The following is a 17,649-nucleotide window of genomic DNA, read 5'->3' as shown; positions in this document are numbered from 1 at the left end:
AGCAGTGCCAGGTCCACGCCTAGGATCTGAATCAGCGAACCCCAGGCTGCCAAAGCAGAGCACAGGAACCCACTTGCTACGCCACCAGGCTGGCCCCTCTGCAAGCTGTTTTTAATTTCATAAATGAAAATGACTCTAAGCACATGAAGAGGTACCTTTCTATTTGATAAAAAGACTTAAAATCTAATTAAATCCATTTTAAATAAATCATACCTCAATATGTAGATCCATTTTCTGGCTCAACTGGAGGTCCCCTAATTCTCTGGATGGTACATCATCATCTTGTTGAAGATGCTGCATTTTACTTAGCAGTTCATTTTGCTTTTCCACTTCATCAATAAAAACCATTTCAAGTTTACTGATGGATTCATGTTGTTCTTCCTTTATCTTTGTAACATGGCTTAACACATACTTGCAGGAAAACATGAAACAAATTGGGAAATGAAACTTTTATCACGTTTAGAGGAAGTTCTAAACTCTCAAGACTAAGAGGTGGGGCGGCTTGTCTTGTTTGTCTCTATCCTCTGAGGAGTGAGGAAGAAGGGAAGAACCTCTCTCTATTCCCAAGTTTCTACTCTCAGCGTCTTCGGAGAGTGACTTCCAGACCTCTAGTTTCTTATTTCTGACTTCCTTCTGGAGCTACCTCAGGGATGTCCTACAGTTACCTCAGATTCAATATGTTTACAATGTAACATGATGCCTTTCCCTATAAACCCACCTTTTTCTATTGCCTCCTTTTGGTTAATTATATCACGCAGTTTTCCCAGTGAGATTCATTTCAACATCCTCTCCTGCCTATGTCAGCTGGGTGGCCAACGTGAGTGTGCCCTGCCTCAGGACTTACCTGTCAAGTGTGGCTTAAAGGGGACAAGAATTTGAATGCCCTGGTTCTATGGACCTCATGAATAAGTTCTGGATATCTGATTGTTAGGCTTTTGAAGACTATTAGAGCCTGAGGGGCAATCTACCTAGGTAGGGAAGATACCGCTTCCTACTTCCTCAACTTCCACCATTCCTTAACAATTTACAATCTGGCCTCTTTCCTAACCACTCAACTAAAACTGCTCTGACAAAGGTCACCAGTAAGCTCTATTGTCAACAATTGAGGGGATCTCTTCATTCATGTTCTGGCTGTCTGAAGCATCTGCCACTCTTGACCACTTCATCTTGGACACACTCTCCTCCACTGACTTGACCAATGGCACTTTTGCTCAGTTCTCTCTTATCTCTCTGACTTTTCCAACCTCAAACTCATGTGTTGCTCTCTTTTCTGCTACTGCCTCTTGAGAACTGATCTTTTCCAGAGTTCTCTTTTATCTTCACTCTATTATGCTTCTGGGTGGCCTCATTCACACCTGTTGTACTATCTATCACCAAATGCTGATGGATCCCACATCTTTATCTGTGGTCCTGATTTTTCTCCTGACAAACCTCAGATTCACAACTAAAAGCCTACTTGGTTTCTCTTCCTGGATGTTCCATTATAGGTATTTCTATCTCAAAACATCTCAAATTAAACACCAGATCTCTCCTCCTGCCTCACCTGCCTTCTCCCTTTCGTTTTTTCTTTCTATCAGTTAATGGCACCACTATCCACAAACCCGGCTAAGCCCAAATCCTGCGGCTCAGTCTGAACTTCCCTCCCCTCCCTCCACTGTCAAGCACATGGACCTACTATTGTAAACTGCCAAATATTTCTTTAACTTCTTTCATCCTTTCCATCCCTATGAATCCTTCCCCCATAGTACTGTCACCCATCACATCTCATCAGGACAATTGTAACTGCCTCTTGTCTCTTCTCTCTGCCACCAGGCTTATCATCCCCTGCAGACTCATTTCTTCTTTGTCTGTAGTGAAGTCTCTACAATGGCAACCCGATCACATTACTGCCACCACTTAAAATAACTGTCCAGTGACCCCTCCTCATCTCTAAAATGAACTCTAAGCTTTACTGCTTGAGCCCAGCTTCCAGTCCAGTCTTGTCTTCAACTTGTTCTCCAGGACATTGTCCACTACTGCACTTCTCACCTGTTCAAATGTCTGCCTCACCCACTGGACTAGGAGAGATTTAGCGGTTGCTCATCTCTGTCTCCCCAGCACCCTGACACATTGTTAAGGCCAAAGGCAGAGCTCAGGTTTTGTTGAATGAGCAGGTCCTAGATGCACTGAGGATCCTGCACATGCTATTCTCAGACCCATGCCATCTTTAATTCAGTAGCAAATGTACTAATTAGCAAATACACCAACTCCCAAAGCAGGACTTAAATATACTGGTTTGTAACTGAAATTAATGGCAATATTTACAAAGATATTACTAAAACAGGTGGTACCTTGAGTTTCTTCATGACTCTGTGGAACTCCATGGAACATCTCTGGTTGGCAGTGAGAAGTTTCTGAATCTGTCTGGTTTGTGGATGTGGAAGTGAGAGGTTTGCTTTTACTCTAATTGAAAGCTCTCTTTGGGTTTCAATTTCCCTCTCCAAGTCAAGGCAGAGTCCATTTAAGCACTCATAATGACTATCCATCTCTGTGTATCTCTTCAGAAGCTCCTAAAGGCAGTGAGAATTCATTCAATTTAATAATTCATTCTACTTTAACAATAAGTAGTCCTAGCTCTGGAATTGTAACAAAATTTATGCTTTAACACTTTCTATAGGGCAGAAATAAATTGAGACTTTTGTGTATAAAAAACAAAGAGAAAATGTTATTGTCGATTTTGGATTATAGAAATAATTATAATCATTGTGGAAATTTAAGAAGTTTAAACTGTAGGGGAGGAAGATATTTCCTCTACACGCTCTAGGTCCTTCTGGCTGGACAGCGAATTAAATTCACATGAGACAGAATAACAGGAGAAAATTAAACAAAGCTTTATAACATGTATACATGGGAGAGACCCAGGAAAACTGAGCAACTCACCAAAATGGCAGAAGCTCTCACCTTAAATATCATCTTCAGCTAAAGACAAAGGAGGATGTTGTGGGTAGGGGGAGTCAGTATGGGAGGTTACCAGACAAGTACAGTAAACAAGAGTAAGGTTATTATGCAGATTTAAGTCCTTGCCTTCCGCATTGATAAGAGTTTCTAGAGGTAAGGTCATCCCCCTTCTTCCTGGTACAGAGAGGGAGACATCTTTACAGATGGAGATTTCCCTTACAAATGGAAATGTCTCTTACAAAGGGTAACTTCTACTTTTCAGAGTTTCTCTCATGTCTGCAGTTTTTGAAAGTAACCAGCCCAAAATAATCTTCATGCCAAAGAGATATATCTTGGGGTGGCCAATTCTAATCCTCTATAAAACAGCTATAACAAAGAAAACCAGAAACAACCATTGTTATCATTTTGATACATTTTCTTTTAGTCTTCTAAACATCCATGATTTGAATGAACATTTACAAAGTTGGAAGAGAAATTTGCATGAATTCAATCTAGTATGTATTGTAGGTCAAGGCTGAATGCTAGCTTCTGTTGACAATAGGTGGTGTGAGTGAGCAGATAAAACTGATGAGGATCAAGGATGCCTCAGGGAGAAAAGCCCAAGGCTTCCTGGCCTACATACCAATCTATATCATCCTCACAGAAGCATGGGACATCCTGACCTCATTCAATCTGATTCTTACCCAAAGTTATAAGACCACCTGATAACCAGACTCCACCTGCACTGATACTTTTTTTACCTAATTTTTCCTTTGTCTTGTAAAGAAGCAACTCACATACTTATGCCTTATAAATTTAGCCCTACCCTCAACCCATGTTTGCAGCTCTTCACTGCCCATAGGTCCTGTCCCCATGCTACTCCATGCTACTTCCTGAATAAAAGAGCACTACTGCCAGACCTTGAGAGTCCAAGAAATGTTTCTTTCGACTCCTCAGCTCACTGAGCCAGCATCAAAACGAGTGACAACAAATCACATGACCTACGTTCTATTATCTGCCTAGAATCTGAGATTTCTCACCTTTTATCAGAGTTAGAGTTCAGGTTCTAGCCCTGTCACTTCCTGACTGGGGAAATCCTTGAGCCATTCTCCCAACTACAAAATGAAGACTACAATAATTTCCACAAAGTTTTCTAGGGAATTAAGTAAAATGTTAGATAATATCTAAATATAACCTATAAAATACATACAGACACTATAAATTAAAGGAAATAAAATTACATTTGTAGAAATGCTTCTATACCCAAGTTTTAAACTTAGACTTGGTTTCAAATCCTAATTTTACCAATTTACCAGCTGTGTGACCTTGGGCAATGACTAAACTTCCTCCTGGGCCTCAATTTCTTTGTTTATAAATGGAACAATAAACTCTGTCTCATGAGGTAAAGCACCCAGTCTAGTGCCTTGTGTATGGCAGACACCCATTAGGCCCAGGCCCAGCAGCTCAACTTTCTAGAGACCAGACAGGTGACAAGCTGGTCAGGGCACAGGTGGAAGAACACTTTACATTCAATCGGGTATTAACATATTTAGTTCAGGGTGCTAAACAATAGAGTAAGGGGCTTCTGACAATAATGAGCTCTCCTTTTAATAATTTAAGGAAAACCTAGATAGATGTTCATTAATCTGGGATGTTGGAGAGGGGATTCTTGCCTTTGGTCTTAGGAGGAATCACCTTATGGTTGGAGCAGCACTGTCTAGTCATTCATTTGTACTTTTAATAAATACATATTGAAGGCTGACTTCTGTCAGGACTGTGCTAAGTGATGCAGCCATAAACAACACACAGAAGTCTTTAGGGATCTTGTGTTCTAATAGGGGTGACAGTAAATCCTGTTGGCTTTACCCTCACTACATGTTCAGAATCCACACACTTCTCACTGCTTCCACTACTACCTCTCTGGGCCAAGCCATCACCATCTTCGCATGATTACTGAAATTAGTCTTTCAAATAGTCTTCCTGCTATCACTTAATTTTCAACACAACAATCAGAGCTATCCCTTTAAAATGTAAGTCAGACCATGTCTCTCTTGTGGTCAAAACTCTCCAGTGGATCCACATCTCGTTCAGAGTAAAACCCAAAGTCTTTTAAAAGCCCCACAGCCTGCTTCCTCCTGTTAACTCTGACCTCGTTTCTCATTAGCTTTCCCCCTTGTTGATGTTGCTGGAGCCCACTAGGCAGCTTCTGCTCAGGAGCTCTGTCCTTGCTGTTCTCCCTGCCTGTTCTGCTCTCCACCAGATACCTGTATGTCTCAACCATTGACTCCTTTCAGGTATCTGCTGAAATACCACCTTTCCAGTGAAGCCTCAAAATCATAAACCCTACTGTTTTTTTTCAAAGATTGGCACCTGAGCTAACATCTGTTGCCAATCTTTTTTCTTCTTCTCCCCAAAGCCTCCCCAGTACATAATTGTATATTCTAGTTGTGAGTACCTCTGGTTGTGCTATGTGGGATGCTGCCTCAGCGTGGCCTGACAAGCGGTGCCATGTCTGTGCCCAGGATCTGAACTGGGGAAACCCTGGGCTGCCGAAGCGGGAGCAGAAACTTAACCACTTGGCCCCAGGGCCGGCCCCAAACCCCACTGTTTTGTTTGTGTATGTATGCATGTATGCACACACATATCTGTACTAGATTATGAAGTTTAGAAGAATACTGAGCATTATCTATTCATTCCATAGAGGTGCCTGTGACTCCTCAGGCCTTTGGAAGGGCCCCAATATTTATTTGTAATTTGAACAGGGGCACTTACTTTTATCCTAAAGCACTTTTCTCTCAGGCTTTCTGTAAGGTGCTGTTTTCCATCACATAGCAACATTTTTTCATATTTTAATACCTCTTTGATGTTCTGTTGGTCCTGCTTGGATGGAAAGAAATAAACAAGGCTTCAGCTATAACTCCATTCATATATAATGTCTAATCATTTACTTTTTCAATTACACATTGTACATTATTTCAATAATGGAATCAAATATTATACTTGTAACACAAAAAAATGTAAAAAATGGTCAGAAAATGAATAATAGTATCATGAAGTCTTTTAGTGAGTAACCTCAACTCATTGGGGAAAAAAGTGGGAGAACCACATATTTTTTGGAGACAGAATCTGTTCCTGTAACCTTCATAGCTGCAAATTAGGTTTTAGATTTATCTCTGGTTCCTACTCTTCCAGATCTCTGCAGTAGAATAATTATTGCCAACTAAACATGCTAGCACGACTGTCTGTACTGTCCATGGTGCTCCAAGCTCCATTCATATATTCTTCCCAGCACCTTGGACCAGAAAATTCATACCCTGCCTACATTTTGTATTTCTGACTACAAGTACAAAACAAAACATTTTCTCCCATTTGTTTATCTTATTTACTGCAGTACCCAGAAGACTAATTGTTCAATGATTATTGGTTGAATGAATTAAATCTCTTTATAAATTTAGTTAGGGTCCACATAAATATGATTCCCAAGTGTCTGATGTTTCTATTGAGATTGCAAATGATACTGTTTTCCACTTTATTCTTTCTTCACTATTGAAATATGAGAATGAAAAAGATTTTTATAGATTTCATAAACTTTCTTATTGATCTGAAGTTTACATTACTTTTTAGAGGATTCAGTTCAATTTCTTTTCCAATATCCATTTATGATAAAAACTCTCAATAAAATGGGTATAGAGGGAAAGTACCTCAACATTACAAAGGCCATATATGACCAACCCACCGCCAACATCACACACAATGGTCAAAAAGTGAAAGCCATTCCTCTGAGAACAGGAACAAGACAAGGGTGCCCACTCTTGCCACTCTTCTTCAACATAGTACTGGGAATTTTAGCCAAACAAGTAAGGCAAGAAAAAGAAATAATAGGTATCCAAAAAGGAAAGGAAGAATTAAAACTGTCACTATTTGTGGTTGACATGATTCTATATACAGAAAACTGTAAAGAATCCAACAAAAAACTATTAGAAATAATCAACGAATACAGTAAAGCTGCAGAGTACAAAATCAACATTCAAAAATCATTTGCATTTCACTCCATAACGGGGGCCTGCAGTTTGCCAGTTGGGATCCTGGGCGTGGACCTACACACCGCTCATCAGGCCATGCTGTGGTGGCATCCCAAATAGAAGAACTAGAACTATTTACAACTAGGATATACAACTATGTACTGGGGCTTTGGGGAGAAAATAAAAGAGGAAGATTGGCAAAATACGTTATCTCAAGGCCAGTCTTCCTCACACACACAAAATCAGTTGCATTCCTATACACTAGTAATGGACCACCAGAAAGAGAAGTCAAGACTATAATCCCATTTACAACTGCAACAAAAAAGAATAAAATACTTGGAATAAATTTAACCAAGGAGGTGAATGCCATATACTCCAAAAACTATGACATTAATGAAATAACTCAAAGAAGACAAAGAAATGGAAAGATATTCCATTCCCACGCATTGGAAGAATAAACACAGTTAAAATGTCCATATTACCTAAATCAATCTACAGATTGATCTACAGATCAACCTACAGACTTAATGCAAACCCGAATGGAATACCAATGACATTCTTCATGAAAAGAGAAAAAAGAATCTTAAAATTTATATGGAAAAACAAATGACACTGAATAGCCAAAGCAATTCTGAGGGGGGAAAAAAGAAACAATATTTGGATGTATCATGCTCCCTGAACTCAAAATATACTACAAAGCTGTAGTAGTCAAAACAGCATGGTACTGGCATAAAAAACCCGGATATACAGATCAATGGAACAGAATTGAAAGCCCAGAAGTAAAACCACACATCAAGGGACAGCTAATCTTCAACAAAGGAGGCAAGAACACACAATGAAGAAAGGAAAATCTCTTCAATTAATAGTGTTGGGAAAATTGGACAGCCACATGCAAAAGAATGAATGTAGACCATTGTCTCACATGATACACAAAAATTAACTCTAAATTGATTAAAGACTTGAACGTAAGACCTGAAACCATAAAACTCTTAGAAGAACATATAGGCAGTACAGATTTGACGTAGGTCTTAGTAGTATCTTTCTGAATACCATGTCTCTACAGGCAAGGGAATCAAAAGACAAAATAAAGAAATGGGATTACATCAGACTAAAGAGCTTCTGTAATGCAAAGGAAACCATCAGCAAAACGAAAAGACAACCTACCAATGGGAAGAAAACATTTGCAAATCATACATCTGACAAGGCGTTACTTTCCAAAATATATAAAGAGCTCATACAACTCATTAACAAGAAAAAAGAATAATCCAATAAAAAAATGGGCAGAGGATACGAACAGACATTTTTCAAAGACGATATCCAGATGGCCAACAGGCACACGAAAAGATGTTCGACATCACTAATCATCAGGGAAATGCAAATCAAAACGACAATGAGATATCACCTCAGACCAGTCAAATGGCTATAATTACCAAGACAAAAAATAACAAACGTTGGAGAGGATGTGGAGTAAAGGGAATGCTCATAAACTGGTGGTGGGAATGCAAACCGGTGTGACCACTATGGAAAACAGTATGCAAATTTCTCAAAAACTTAAAAACGGAAATACTGTATGATCCAGCCATTCTGCTACTGGGTATTTATCAAAAGAACATGAAATCACTAATTCAAAAAGATATATGCACCCGTATGCTCACCACAGCATTATTCACAATAGGCAAGATGTGGAAGCAACCTAGGTGCCCATCAAGAGACAAATGGATAAGAAGGTGTTGTATATATATACAATGGAATACTAATCACCCATAAAAACAGACAAACTCCTCCCATGTGAGACAACATGGATGGATCTTGAGCAAAATAAGTCAGACAGAGAAAGAAATACTGTATGATTTCACTCCTATGTGGAATATAAGCAAACACATAAATGAGAATAGATTAGTGGTTACCAGAGGAAAAAGGGATGAGGGAGGATGAAATGGTAAAGCCACATATGTATGGTGATGGATAAAAACTGAATTATTGGTGATGAACACAATGCAGTCTAAAGAGAAACCGAAATATAATGATAGACACTTGAAATGTATACAAGGTTGAAAGCCAATATGACCCAATAAAATAATTATATATATAAATACATATATATATACATATATATATATTTAAATACAGACACTGACCACTAAAAATAGGCACATATAGAAAAAGCAAGTTAAAATGGAATTTTAAATAAATATTATTAACCCCAAAGAAGAAAAAAAGAGAAAGGGGAACAAAAGCCAAACGGAAAAAAAGAAAACATATAGTAAAACGGATGACCTAAATCTAACTGTCAATAATTACATTAAATGTAAAAGGATAAAATTCTCCAATTGAAACTTAGAGTTTGTCATAACAGATAGAAAAACAGCATTTAAAAAGAAACAAAAGAATATCTTAAATACTCAAATTCTTTGTTAAATTCTATCATATGTAGTTTCATTATTTTGACAAATATTTTGAATGGCTGCATAGCACTCTAACTTATGGTATAATAGAATTAATCATGTTTAGATGATTATGATTTTATACATTAAGTTGGACAACATATCTAAGGTCTTTTCTGCTCTTGCTCTCTGTTAATTTAAGACATGATTTTACTCTCTCTTATGGCCACTAGCAATCCGACTTAGTACTTCTGTGGTTCATGAGTTAGAGGATACTAATGTAGGATGATCCAGAATTATATCAAAGTCATTAAAATTCATCGCATCCTAGTCAGCAATAAAATAGTCATATTTATCATTCAGGAATCCCTTACCAAGGACCATGATCCATATATTTTCAAGTCTTAAATCATATTGCTATTCAATTCCAAAAACCTCACAGAGCATTGGATCTCAGCCTCCAGAGATCGTTCATTGCTGGGCTTTATCACGTGTATCTAGAAAACTCACGTCTGTGAGAATGTCAGAGTCTTTCCCTGCTTGGCCAAATGGGATCTCCATCTCTCATGCAACTACAGTCCTGACACGGGAAGCTCAAATCATTTCTTGACAGGACTTAATTTCTTCATTCCTCCATTATAGCTCTTAATATTACTAAGTTGAACATATAGGAGAGAATAATCTGGTCAGTGAATACATAAACACTGGCTAGAAGAGACTCGGCCACATAAGGAGGACTAGGTTATTTGGAACCATTGTTCAGTTCACTGGAATGGGAGGAACTGGGAAGCACATAATAACATGGGGTTCTTTTGGGTAGGAAGCTTCAGAACAATTAATGAAAACATTTACGTCCCACTATTTCAATGAGAAGGAAACACTAACTTACACATACCATGGTTGTGCACCTGCCAAAACGGATCAGTCCTCCTTGGGATTCCTCTACTGGGAAAGAACAAAGAGAATCCAGAGCTGGGAAAGGAAAAAGAGACCATGAGAGCAAGCATAATTTAGGGTTACCATGAGAGGAAGTAACATTTGGCTCCTCCATTCCATTTTGCATAATACCTCTAACTGTACAAACATAACAATATGAAAAAATTAGAAGGACTGTAGATAAACCCAAACTCTTCCCCTAATGCCCAGGAAACCCAAACACTTCAGCAGACAGTTTTCTGGCCAGACCTCCACTTTGGGGAAGCTGCTCTGCACCTGAGACTAGGCTGCTCAGCCCAGCCCTGAACAGGTCCTCCTCCCTCCATTCACACCTTCCAGGACTGAAAAGGAGCCACGCCATCCAGGCACACCTAACCTCATGGCCTTGGGGTCAGGTGAGGTTGAAGAGGTTAGAAAAGACATAGAACTGGTCAGGAAATATTCAGTATTCCAATTCCAGAAAAACTGACTGTGATTAAACACATTACAACATATCCACGTAATAAACGTGAAGTCAGGAAAAATATCGTGAACATGGAAAGCATTCCGGAAACACTGTCAGTAGAAAAATCAGGTTATAAAACTATAGGTACAATATGATACCATTTGAAGAACATATGTGTATCTCAATATCAAACGACTGAAAAATCATCAGACTTCAATAGACAGAAAAAATCTAGAAAGTTTTACATTTACATGTTGACAGTGCTTATCTTTTGCCCCTGATGGGGGATTTTGTTTGTTGAGTATATCTTAACTTGCTGATTGAATGTTCATTTGTTAAAATATCTATGCATGTGAAGATTTGTTGTGTGTTAAGTGGAAGCTGTTTTCCAAAATGTGGACAGTTCATTCTTCTAAACAGAGTTTAGTTGGTCTTGGGGAAATGTACTAAATTTGGGTTGTTTTATTAAATGGTTTTTGTTTCCTTCAGTTACCAGTGACACAATCTCCTCTCAGGTTTCTAGGCATGCTCATTGCTGGATTACTGTCTAGACAGATGGCTGAAGTCCCTGAGTATAGCTAATATGTATTGTTGCTGGTCTCGGGGCTACATCCTTTTGCAAGTTCTCTTCATGGAACCCGTTCCCATCCTGTTAGCCACGTCCTCCAGAAAGCTGCTCAATTATCTTATCCCATCAGTCTCACTCAGCAACCATCATCATCAGAATAAAAAATGTAAAGTAGGAGTTACCATGTGACCCAGCACTTCTGCCCTTAGGTATATACTGAAGAGAATGGAAATATGCATTCACACAAAAACTAGTACACAAATGTTCACATTTGTCACAGCCAAAAAGTGGAAGCAATACAAATGTCCATCAACAGATGGATGAAGAAAATGCCATTTATGGATATAAGGGAATATTACGCAGCCAGAAAAATAAGGCTATTTTGATACCGACTCCTCATGGATGACCTTGAGGACACTGCACTAAGTAAAATGAGCTAGTCACAAAAGTATAAATTTTGCACGATTGCTCTACTATGAGGGTCCTAGAGAAGTCAAATTCATAGACACAGAAAGGAGAACAGTGGTTGCCAGGACTGGGAGGAGAGGGGAATGGGGAGTTAGTGTTTAATGGGACAGAGTTTCAGTCGAAGATGAAAAAGTCCTGGAAGTGGGTGGTGCTGATGGTTGTACAACAGTGTGAATGTACTTACTGTCACAGAACTGTACACTGAAAAGTGGTTAAAATAGCAAATGTAATGCCGTGTATACTTTCCAAAATAAAGTAAAAGAATGATGTGCTTATCTACCACATGGACGAACTTTGAAAACCTCAGGCTAAGTGAAAGGAGCTAGACATAAAAGGACACATACTGCATGATTCCATGTAGACTGAATTTCAAGACTCAGCAAATCCATGGAGACAGACGACGTGTTAGTGGTTTCCAGAGTATGGGAGGACGAGGGATAGGAAGTGACAGCTGACAAGGACAGGGTTTCTTACTAAGGTGATCAAATATTTTGGAATTAGATAGTGGTACTGATTTGTACAACCTTGTGAATATAGTAAAAAGTTTTCTTTTGAGTACATTTTTACAAGGTGAATTTGGGGCTGGCCCAGTGGCGTAGTGGTCAAGTTCAGCACATTTTGCTTTGGTGGCCCGGGTTCACAGGTTTGGGTCCCAGGCATGGACCTACACCACTCATCATGCCATGCTGTGGTGGCACCCCACATACACAACAGAGGAAGACGGGCACAGATGTTAGCTCGGGGCCACTCTTCCTCAAGCAAAAAGAGGAAGATTAGCCACAGGTGTTAGCACAGGGCCAAACTACCTCACCAAAAAAAAAAAAAGGGGGGGGGAATTTTATGATCATGTATATATCTCAACTGAAAAAGTAAGGTAAAAATTTACAACATAAATTCCTTACCATCATGGTGCTCTCATAGGTCATCATAGTTTGATCGCAACCCGACAGTGGTGGCTGCAGTCAGAATGACATCACTGCCTTATCAAACACCAAGTCACATTATCTGAATCTCCCTAGTGGCCTTCAATGCATCTATTCCTATTCAGGGTTTACTTTACCTACCAGAAGGAACATAAGAGTATCAACAGTGTCATTTGAGTCTTTTTATCACCCCAAATACTAAGATGGCATGGTCTGGCATATGATAAGCATTTACTAAAAATCTGATTATTTTACCCCAAATTCTAGTTCTAGACATTTCTTAAGAAAATATTGAGATAAAGAAATGCATGTACGAGTATCTTCAATACAGAGTTTTTGACAGCCAAAAACTAGAAACACAAAAATCTAACAGGGAACAGGTTAACTAATTTGGTTCTGCTGTGTGATGGCATGTACAGGATTATTAATCAGGATGATACTGGTCCCAGTGTAAAGTACACACTCATAACCGGGGAATGGTATCCAGTTGAAACTTAAGACATAGATTCTGTTCTCAGATTTTCTAAATGTAACTGCTCTTAGAGTTCATGACATTTTAGTGTCTTGGGTTTTTCATCAGTAAAGGCAAGAGTACGAAGATCACTTACTTAGCATGAATATGTTGGAGAAATATGATCTACATTAAAACTTAGTAATATGTTGTAATCCCATATAAATATAAATATGTTAGCTATTTTTATTGAAGAACATTGCATGTCCCCTAATTGGGTATTATAAAAGAAACGATTCTCCTTCCTAGAGTAAAATTGTGCTTATCAGCCCTGCTCTGATAATGCTCACAAAAATAATGGGCAAAATTAGATCTTTTGCTTGAGAATGCATTTTTAATTCATACATCAAGAGTTTCTAGAAAAGAGGAGGAGGAAATTTCCCTCCCGCCGAAATGCAGCAGAAACAAAGAGACATTTGTGAATCACAACCTGCGCAAAGAAGCTGATGTGATCAAGCGTCTCATAAAGTGAGAACATCAGTAAGACTCTCAATGCCCTGAAGCAGCAACAAAAGGCATGTGGGTAAATAAAACGATTCCTTATTTTCTTGTATTTCAATCAGTATTTGGAAATCTTTTTGGGAAGACAATTAAAAATCAGATATTATTGCAAAGTTTTGTTAAATTTTTCTTATATCAATAATTTAAAATCAGTGAATTTATGAAAGAAAGAAACAACTATCCTCAATGTTGATTTTTGCATGAAAACAATTCTTTCCCCTCCCCAAGGTTCTTCTTTGGGGGATGGCAGGACTGAGGAGGAAGTCACCAGGCACCAGGCTGTTCTTGGGGCACAGAATGACTCCCTTACACGACACTCTCCAGGTCCACACCCGCCCTGCTCATACACATAAACAGATGGAAAAGACGACAGAGCCTGGACTACGGGTATAGGTTTACAGCACGTTCCTGGGGTCCGAGCTCTGGGAACCCCGAGGCTCTGAGACAGTAGCTGCCCCTCAGAGCTCCCAAGTAGAGAACTTTCCAGGCTTTCCCAAACTAACCTCGGTGCCCCCTGGCTGGAAATCTTCCTTTAGGGCTCAATATCCTACTTTCCTCTTGCAGCCAAGTGGCTGTGAGGAGAGAAGAGGAGGAAGCGCCAGGGAGCCCAGAGCCACCAGACAGTGACGCCACAAAGCCACAGCCATCACACCCGCACAGATGAAGGACACGCAACCAAATCCCCGTCACCCCAGCACAGCCACTCACCTGTCACAGCCTCGCAGCCACACCCACGGCACGGAGGCGCATCCCACCGCTCACTCGCGTCTCTCACACACACCCCGCCACACGCTGCCCGTCTGTCCCCACAGACACACACCGTCCTCTGCCGTTCATGCCCGAGAGTCCCCTGAGGACTGGCGTCCTTACTACGGGCCTCCACCCTGTGAGCGCTCCCGCTGCCACCCCACCTGGTTCACGTCGGGCTCCGAATTGACTCGCTTCACAGGATTCCCGCATCCTGTGCTAACACATCCACAAACGAGCTCCACTCACCTTGCAAAGAGGGAGAAGCGCGCGAAAACGGAATGGAAGCCGAAGATCTGGCGTGACCGCTGCCCTCTGGCAAGTGTCGCTCCAACCTGAACCTCTCTGGGCGCGGCGGCTCGTCAGACAGGCCGCCGAAGCGCGGAAGTCCCGGTGGAACTGCAGCGGCGAGAACCGCCCGGAGCCCGGCCCCGGAGCGCGCGATGCGAGGGCACGTGCACGGGCAAACGCCGCTGCGCCCAGGAGGCCGAGCAGGGCAGCCCGGCGCTGGTTCTGAGCCTCTGGCCTGTGCACGCAGAGTCGCACTGGAGTGTCGGGGGGCGGCCCCTGGGGCGCGAGCGCACGGCGGGTGTGAGCTCTGAGGGCGGGGCCCCGGGCGAGTCCCCTCAGGCGGCTGCAGCCTGGCGACAGCATATGCGGAACCTAACTCCTGATACCGCCGGGGGCGGGCTGGTTTATTCAGAAAGCCTGTTAGCTGCGTTTAAACGGTGTGTAGGAGTGAAGTAACACATGTTTACTTAATTCTCTAGGCTAAGCTATAATAATAAAAATGGAATGAATATTTAATTGTAAAGGTGCTGTGGTGAATATTTTGTATATACTTTGCAATATTGATTTAGGGACAGATTTTCCAAGCATACCCAAAGAGAGGAATCTTAGTAAAATTCTAAGAGTTCACTGGATAATTATTGTAATCATCCTAATCACTTGAATGCAAATCAATTAATAAAAGTAAATCCTAGACAAAGATTTGATAGATTTATTTTAACAAATATAATGAGACTGCATTACAGCCCGCTGAATTAGAATCTCTGGAAAGCTTTTGTTTATGTCTGTGGAGGATTTTGACACAGCCAATGCATGGACTAAGATTTGAGAGTCAGTGCCTAATAACAAGTATAATAATGCAAATAATAACTAATGTATACTTAATCCATGCCATGAGCCATGCACCAGGCCAAGCACTTCAGATTATCTCCTTTAACATTCATAACAACCCAATGGTGTAGGTACTGTTACTATTCCTGTTTTATATGTGAGGGAATGGACGTTTAGAGGGGTCAAGTTACCTGCTTAAGGTCACATGGTAGGACTTGAGCTCATGAAACAGACAAACAGCTTTTCAGCCTCTAGCTGTAACCATCAATTATATACAGAGGGCCAAGGAACATGTTAAATGGCACCATGGGGATTCAATCAGAAAACTCCAGAATGTGGGAAATTCCATGACATAAATGACTTGGGTTTTTTTTGACAATCAAAATGGATGAAACAGAGAGGGAAGAGAGACTTGTAGATCAGCACTGTCCTATAACACTTTGTGCAATCGTGGAAATGTTCCGTATCTGCACTATCCATGCGACTATTTGGCACTTGAAATGTGGCTGTTGCAATGGAGGAACTGAATTTTTAATTTTATTTAATTTGAATTAATTTGTGTTTAAATTTAAATGGATACATGTGGCTAGTAGCTGCCATGTTGAACAGTGCAGTTATAGATCAGACTAAAGAGACAGGTCAGTCAAATGCTATGTGTAGACCTTATTTAAATCCTGAGTCAAACAAAATAATTCTAAAAAGATTTTATGAGACAACTGGGAAATGGCCACTGACTAGGTATGTGTTAAAATTTTTAAGTAGCATAATGGCTTTATAGTTAGGCTTTTAAAAAAGAGACTTTACCTTTTAGAGATACACACTAAAATATGTAAGCATGGGGATGATATGACATCTGGAACTTGCTGTATAAGATTCCTTTGGGGGCAAGAGAGAGTACTGGTTGGAGTATAGATGAACATCACTGACCGTGAATGGATGATTGTTGAAGCTGGGTGATGGGCACATGAGGGTACAACTGTCTTCTCTCCACCTTAGAATAGGTTTGAAATTTTCAACAATTAAAAATGTAAAAAGATATTTGCGTAGTGCTTTTCCATGTATTATCTCATTTAATCATCAGAACTTAGGAAGCAACTGGAACGACTGTTTACAGATGGAGAATCCGAGGCTCAGAGAGATTAGGTAACGTGCCTGAGGTCACACAGCTAGTTGAAGGCCTAGACTCAAATCCAAGCAATCTACCTCCAAATGTTGTGATTCCATCTCCTCATACTCTGACAACCTGTGTCATTGTCACGGGTTGCTTAACGGTGAATGAAGCAGGAAGGGTGAGGGAAACAGAGTAAACACCATGGCTCTCATTCAGAATGATGGCTCTGCAGCACGTGCTCCTCTAATTAGGAAGAGATGACCGTCAGCCACCAGCTGCATGAGCTGATTAGTGAGCACAGAGAGAGAATGCTGCTGAACAGGATTAATTTGTAAGTTCCAGCTGTGAAAGAGGCTTTATTAACCTTTTTCTATATACCACCAATGATGATAATAAAAGCCATTTAAGACATTAAGTCCATTGATTGCAATTGCTCTTCTCAGGACTCAAAGGTTATATTATGCTCCTTTTCCTTCAAAATATAGTCAATATGTGCCGAGGAAAATTTTCTCAGGGTAGTATCTGAAACAAAAGACAAGTAACTTGTATTTGATCTTGTTAATGCATCTATTCTCAAATTAAATGATTTTGGTCTTTAATTTCTTATACCTTCCTCAAAGGCCTTGGTTCCTATCGGCATATGATGACACGTTAACGTTTCCTACATAAAAGATTTCACAGCAGAGGCACAGCTCGGCCAATGCTTTTAGGCAATATTTTCACTCCTTGACAATTATGATACAGTGAAGTATCTTTCTTAAGCTAATAAATTAACCACTTAGTATCTGTGGGAACTACAAACAAGAGAGATGAATATACTAATTATTACCCTTCGTATCCGGACCTTTGTCTAGGCTTCACTGCTTACTGGTTGTAGCCTATGATAGTAGTCACTCAGCACTTGAGTGAAGAGTCACATGTAGCTTCATCTCTAAAAATATTTGCAAATATTTGCCTGGATCTGTTGGAATGTAATAAAAGGGACAAAAAAATAATGG

General features: G+C 40.1%; 1 protein-coding gene across 1 annotated transcript in view; it reads right to left on the bottom strand.

Annotated features, from left to right (window-relative positions):
- The window catches only part of LOC139044143 (centromere-associated protein E-like), a 36,342-nt gene extending 19,550 nt beyond the window's left edge, over positions 1-16,792 (bottom strand). Inside the window, exons 1-6 of the mRNA XM_070503707.1 lie at positions 16,775-16,792; positions 14,671-15,136; positions 10,218-10,294; positions 5,689-5,796; positions 2,331-2,549; positions 214-411 (exon numbers count right to left, since the gene is read on the bottom strand). Of these exons, the coding sequence (XP_070359808.1) occupies positions 214-411; positions 2,331-2,549; positions 5,689-5,796; positions 10,218-10,294; positions 14,671-15,136; positions 16,775-16,792 (1,086 nt within the window). The remainder of the gene's footprint in view (positions 1-213; positions 412-2,330; positions 2,550-5,688; positions 5,797-10,217; positions 10,295-14,670; positions 15,137-16,774) is intronic.
- Positions 16,793-17,649: the final 857 nt, after the last annotated feature.

This window comes from Equus asinus, unplaced genomic scaffold (genome assembly GCF_041296235.1).
Source record: "Equus asinus isolate D_3611 breed Donkey unplaced genomic scaffold, EquAss-T2T_v2 contig_621, whole genome shotgun sequence".
In the NCBI taxonomy this organism is placed as follows: domain Eukaryota; kingdom Metazoa; phylum Chordata; class Mammalia; order Perissodactyla; family Equidae; genus Equus; species Equus asinus.
The sequence above is the reverse complement of the archived record's forward strand: the minus strand, read 5'-3'. Positions and strand labels throughout refer to the sequence as shown.